The following is a 6,121-nucleotide window of genomic DNA, read 5'->3' as shown; positions in this document are numbered from 1 at the left end:
AAACAAAGATTATTCAACATAGCTTTTCAGGGGAAGGATACAAAAAGTTGTCTCAGAGATTTAACCTGTCAGTTTCCACTGTGAGGAACATAGTAAGGAAATGGAAGAACACAGGTACAGTTCTTGTTAAGCCCAGAAGTGGCATGACAAGAAAAATATCAGAAAGGCAGAGAAGAAGAATGGTGAGAACGTCAAGGACAATCCACAGACCACCTCCAAAGACCTGCAGCATCATCTTGCTGCAGATGGTGTCACTGTGCATCGGTCAACAATACAGCGCACTTTGCACAAGGAGAAGCATTATGGGAGAGTGATGTGAAAGAAGCCGTTTCTGCAAGCACGCCACAAACAGAGTCGCCTGAGGTATGCAAAAGCACATTTCGACAAGCCAGTTACATTTTGGAAGAAGGTCCTGTGGACTGATGAAACAAAGATAGAGTTGTTTGGTCATACAAAAAGGCGTTATGCATGAAGGCTAAAAAACACAGCATTCCAAGAAAAACACTTGCTACCCACAGTAAAATTTGGTGGAGGCTCCATCATGCTTTGGGGCTGTGTGGCCAATGCCGGCACCGGGAATCTTGTTAAAGTTGAGGGTCGCATGAATTCAACTCAGTATCAGCAGATTCTTGACAATAATGTGCAAGAATCAGTGACGAAGTTGAAGTTACGCAGGGGATGGATATTTCAGCAAGACAATGATCCAAAACACCGCTCCAAATCTACTCAGGCATTCATGCAGAGGAACAATTACAATGTTCTGGAATGGCCATCCCAGTCCCCAGACCTGAATATCATTGAACATCTGTGGGATGATCTGAAGCGGGCTGTCCATGCTCGGCGACCATCAAACTTAACTGAACTGTAATTGTTTTGTAAACAGGAATGGTCACAAATACCTTCATCCAGGATCCAGGAACTCACTAATAGCTACAGGACACAACTAGAGGCTGTTATTTTTGCAAAAGGAGCATCTACGAAATATTAATGTCACTTTTATGTTGAGGTGCCCATACTTTTGCACCGGTCAAATTTTGTTTAAATGCAGATTGCACATTTTCTGTTAGTACAATAAACCTCATTTGAATCCAGAAATATAACTGAGTCCATCAGTTATTAGATATATGAAACTGAAATAGCTGTTGCAAAAAACAAAATTGTTATAAAGAAAAAAGGTTAACATTAATAGGGGTGCCCAAACTTTAACATATGACTGTATATGGATTTCTGAAGAATGCTTATCACTAAAGCAGCGCGGATGCTCAGAAGTGCTTTTCTTGGATCCTCAACTTATATTAAAAATATATAGTAATTTCTCTGTGGCAGAGTGGTGGTTTGCTTTAAGGCCCAATTTTTTTATTAGTTTACTTAACAAGTCCTTCTTTTTCAAAAAGAGAGGCTTTGATGCAAAAAGAATAAACAAAACTTCCAAAATAACAACACTAGGAAAGTGGTCATAAAAAAATTAAATTTATTACACCAGATTCCAATTGCATGTAGTTCAATCAGAGGCACAGGTTTATAGCATGTAGATGTCACAATCACACTCTGGTACTTGTGGCATAGGGTGCCCAACTTCTCTTCTTTGCCTTTCCAATGGGGCACAATAACTTTAAATTACCGCTCTGATTTCTTTTGTTTTTTTAAAGATTAATTATTTTTGTCTGGTTGGTTGTTTTTGCTTATCAACATAGACTGGTAAGAATAGCTAATAGAGGATGAAGGTAAACAATTCATCATAGCTGGTGAAAGAGCTTCTTGCCTGTAGAAGGCTTAACGTCTACTGTAAAGTAAAATGTAATAAAAAGGAAAAAGGGTGCACCATTCCAAGGATAGTATTTGCCTCTCCATTTGTGCTACAATTTGAGTCTCAAGGTATGAAAGGCCTGGTGTTCATTTTCCAACCCTTCTAATATTTTTTCTGCAAAAGGAAATTATCCCTTTTTTTCTTATCTCTGAGATTCTTTCCACCCTTTTGCTAAGAGAATGAAAATAAATAGAATTTCAGGATTTGTCCATGACACTCTTTAAATACCCCATTATATCTTGAGAGGTTTAGACATGATTTATGATTAAGTGGTCAATTCATTTATTTAAACAGAAATTACAATTATTATTAATGAAAACATTGTTGACTAGCTACCCATTCATTTCCTAAGCCTCCTTTCCATTAACACTGTATAATAAAGCTGAGTAGTGCACCTATAGATGGAGTAAACAGTGAAATATTTCCTATATACAGTAATAGCCTGTAGAGGTTATAGCACCATCAACTTGAGTTATTGGATCAAGTTGGATGAAACACATAAGATGGGCTGCATTGCTGGATTATATTGATTCTTCAAGCATAATGATAAAAACTTTATTTATTCACAATGCGTATCACCGTACTGGCTTCAAGTAAAAAAAAATAAACGGCACATGTTTTTTCACTTGATAAAGACACCAGTATGGTGTTAACACATGTTGTGAATAAAAAACCTTTTATCATTGCTGAATCGATTTACTCCAGGACCGCAACCCACTTAATTTTTTTCATCCAACTGGATCCAATATTTCCTGGAGGATTTATCCATCATTCATGGGGCAGCAGCAGTTTTTCTTCATGCTTGCAAAGGAGTTGTGCCAGGTGAGCATAAACCAGCACTTACCCGCTCATCCTCCATAGGTTATAACGCTATTGTGTGCTCTGTTCCCCACATCTTGATTTTTTTCCTCTTGGGACATATACCCTTTACATGTCATATTCAACATTCTAACTGCTCAAAACTACTATACTTTGAGTGATTTCCTTTGCATTGTCTGGGACATAGGTGTAACTATAGTAGATGTATAGGTTGCAGTCGCACTAGCACTCGACGTAGGCTTTCCCTCACTCCCCTAATTCACCCTGGCAAAAAAGGTGGGAAAACAATGTCGAAAAGGGCAGAGGTGAAGTGAGCCTTGAAACTAAATAGGCACCAAACAAGTATAGCAAAAACCAAAGTACATGACCTTTTCCTTCCAAAGGATTAGAAGGACTGCTCAATTCCAATAATGTATATATGTAATGTCTTATAGGCATCATCTACTATGGCAGCCAGCATACACTTGAGTACAACCTCCTGATGAACCGTACCATTTATGGGGAAACGCGACGGGGTGCACCTGAGTCATGATAAGTCCTACCTTGGGGGAATATGTATGGCACATCTTTTTGTTATTTTGCTTGTCTATCTATTGATTATGGGACTGTTTTGGTTCTATTTGTCAGCACATGAGGAGTTTGGAGAACACAAGATATGAGAACTCATAAAATCATGCTGAATTGCCTAATAAGTGAGGGGTTTTGCTCACATTATTGCTTAACATATGTCTCATCACTTATATGTGAATGTAAAATGTTGTGCCATAGGGCCATTAACTATTGTTATATGTGCCTTTAAGACATCACATATATACATTATTGTGACTGAGCAGTCCCTCTAATCCTTTGGAAGGAAAAGGTCATGTACTTTAGTTTTTGCTATACTTATTGGGTACCTAGTTAGTTTCAAGGCTCACTTCACCTCTGTCCTTTTGGACATTGTTTTCCCACCTTTTTTGCCAGGGAGAATTAGGGGAGTGAGGGAAAGCCTACGCTGAGTGGGGGCGCCAAAATCATTTTATTAGGGTGCCAATCTCCACAGCTAGGCAGGAAAAAAGCTTAGTTCTATCGCAGGGTATCCTCTAGGTTAGGTTTTATCTTGTGGTATTTTTAATATATATATAATTTTTCACTGGGTTGGTGTTTTTTAATTGAGATAAATAAATTTGAATTTTATAGGGAAATATATGTTCACTCATGCAGTTCATTATTTCCTAAGGGATCCTTTTTTGAGCTTGATTTGCAGTCGCACTAGGGCCCAAGTCCATTTGGATCATATGAGTAGTCTAAGTTTATTAAAGGACTTTGATAGCTGGGGACCCTGTTAGAGATTTTGCATTCGGGCTCAGAAGATTGAAGTTAGACGACTGGTCTAGGGCATAATTAACTGGCCACAACAGCATCCTGATGTATTACCCATACAAAATCTTTTTCAATGAGTTCTTGCCAAACAGAAGTAAAATAATTAGATTTTTAGTTTCTAACTAATACAAATGCCAGATCAATCCTAAAAAATGTAATTGCCTTTCATAATAGTTAAATGCAAAAATTGAAGACTAAACACTCTTTCAGAAACATATTTTCCTTCAGGATCTTCTTTTCACATGTTGTCTAATTTTGATAAAGTACATTATGTTCTACAGCAGAACAGGAAATAATTAAAACAAGTTTTACTTCCAGACATAATATATGCAGTAGCTTAAGCTTTCTTTACTGTCAGCGAACATTCTTTATAGCTCAGGATACAGAAACATAGAATGTTTCCCATCAACTAACTTTTTCCCATTTATAAATCATTGGTACAAACCAACCTTTTATTGTAAGTGCCACAAAAAGATGATTACAGGTTTCGCTCAACAGATTTTTCTTCTCACCTCTAACCTCTCAATTTCCCACCAAAGATATCATAGATCCTGCCAATTGTAAAGGTTAAATCAAAGGCCACACAGCACAGTACACATAAAATACAATTTAATAAACCAGTGCTTTAACCTAGATTTTTTGGAGGGGAGATTCAATTCCAGAAGCTTCCTGTTAGAAGAATCATTTCAGCTTTAATTTAACTGAATTTTCCATTTTGACTATTTTTTTCAACATAGCTACACTTTATTTTTTTATATTAATAATTGGTCTAATCTTTTTTTCAGCCTGTTAAAAAAAATGAAATGTCACGCAGTGACTAGCGAGAACTTTTTGAATAAATGTGATAGTCTAAGCAATTAATGAACCCAACTGAAAATGAAACACTTGTTGAAGGGCTGGCAGCCTTCTGTCCCAGTCACAGGTCTTCTTTGGCACTTGAGAAGGGTCACAAGTAAGTTTCTGATTTATTCAGATAGAACAAAATTTACAAAGCCATTCATACATTTTTTTGTTTGTTTTACTGACTTCAAAAAATGGGAATATTCAAAATACACTTTTAACCCACTTCATTCTGTTGTTATTTACAGATATATACAAGAAAAATGTAACAGTTTTTAGTTGTATTAAAAAGCTTTGAAGGTTTTTTGTTTTGTTTAACTATATAGATGTTCCATGAGAAGGCTCAATGGCTTCTGGAATGGGTCCCCCTGGCATGGACTGGAATGACATTGGCATGGGTGTCTTCACGGGACTTTGACGAAATAGTCCTCCATTTGGCGATCTGTGTTTACATTGTATAGAGGGCATAGTGGCTGAGCTGCTAAGGGGCAAGGGTAAGTTACTGCTTGAAACAGAAGTAAGTGTCCTACCACCACCATGACCAGATTGTTCAGGTAAAAAGGTGGTGACTGAAAGCTGTGTATTCTGATATTCCCGAACTGGTTCCAAGGTTTGGCTTGATGTCATGCCACCAATCTCCAAGGCTGATATTTCAATTGATGCAGTTGAGATTTGCTTATGGACCATATCTTCATCAATCAAGCTGTTCATACGTCTATGTACTTGTTCCAAGTTAACTTCTTTATCCTAAGAAAAAAACAGAAAAACAATATGAATGATATGTGAAAGAATGCAATATAATTCTTACTGTAAATATTAATGTATTATTGATATTTTCTGTGACATTATAATATTAGTGTATAAACAAATGTGATTCTGGACTGTTTTTGCTATATTGGTCCCTAATGATAGTTGGAATTCAGAGTTTCTTTCTGATGGTACCTCATTTGATTTTTCTGTTGAAGAACCCAAACAGCAGCTGTCATTCTCCTTGGAGTGCCACTGCAGGTGAAATTAATTATTAACTTGCATTTCCATTTAAATCAATAAACAGTGTAATGTCTGGTATAATTGAGATTTTTTTAGTTTATACAAAATGTTGTATTCATGATACTTTGAAAAAGTTATATAGTATTAGACAATTCTGAATCTGAAATTTCAAGTAGATCAGTAGATGAATAATAATAATCTTTATTTATATAGCACCAATATATTCTGCAGTGCTTTACAATTTAACAGTTTCATACACAACAGTCAAAAGTAACAACTTTAACAATACAATGATTAAATCAA

The 6,121-nt window shown here is 36.4% G+C and overlaps 1 protein-coding gene across 4 annotated transcripts in view; it reads right to left on the bottom strand.

The window, feature by feature from the left end:
• Nucleotides 1-4,580: 4,580 nt before the first annotated feature.
• Nucleotides 4,581-6,121, bottom strand: part of GRID1 (glutamate ionotropic receptor delta type subunit 1) — a 1,795,826-nt gene continuing 1,794,285 nt past the window's right edge. For 2 of the 4 annotated variants that reach the window (XM_073574874.1, XM_073574875.1), the window contains exon 16: nt 4,581-5,575. In XM_073574874.1, coding sequence (XP_073430975.1) covers nt 5,147-5,575 — 429 coding nt within the window. In that variant the 3' untranslated portion in view covers nt 4,581-5,146. The remainder of the gene's footprint in view (nt 5,576-6,121) is intronic. The other 2 variants (XM_073574878.1, XM_073574877.1) reach the window with 2 other exon arrangements.

This window comes from Dendrobates tinctorius, unplaced genomic scaffold (genome assembly GCF_039654945.1).
Source record: "Dendrobates tinctorius isolate UK_male_01 unplaced genomic scaffold, ASM3965494v1 ptg000040l, whole genome shotgun sequence".
Classification (NCBI taxonomy): domain Eukaryota; kingdom Metazoa; phylum Chordata; class Amphibia; order Anura; family Dendrobatidae; genus Dendrobates; species Dendrobates tinctorius.
Note: the sequence above shows the minus strand (reverse complement) of the source record. Positions and strands in the feature narration are given on the sequence as shown.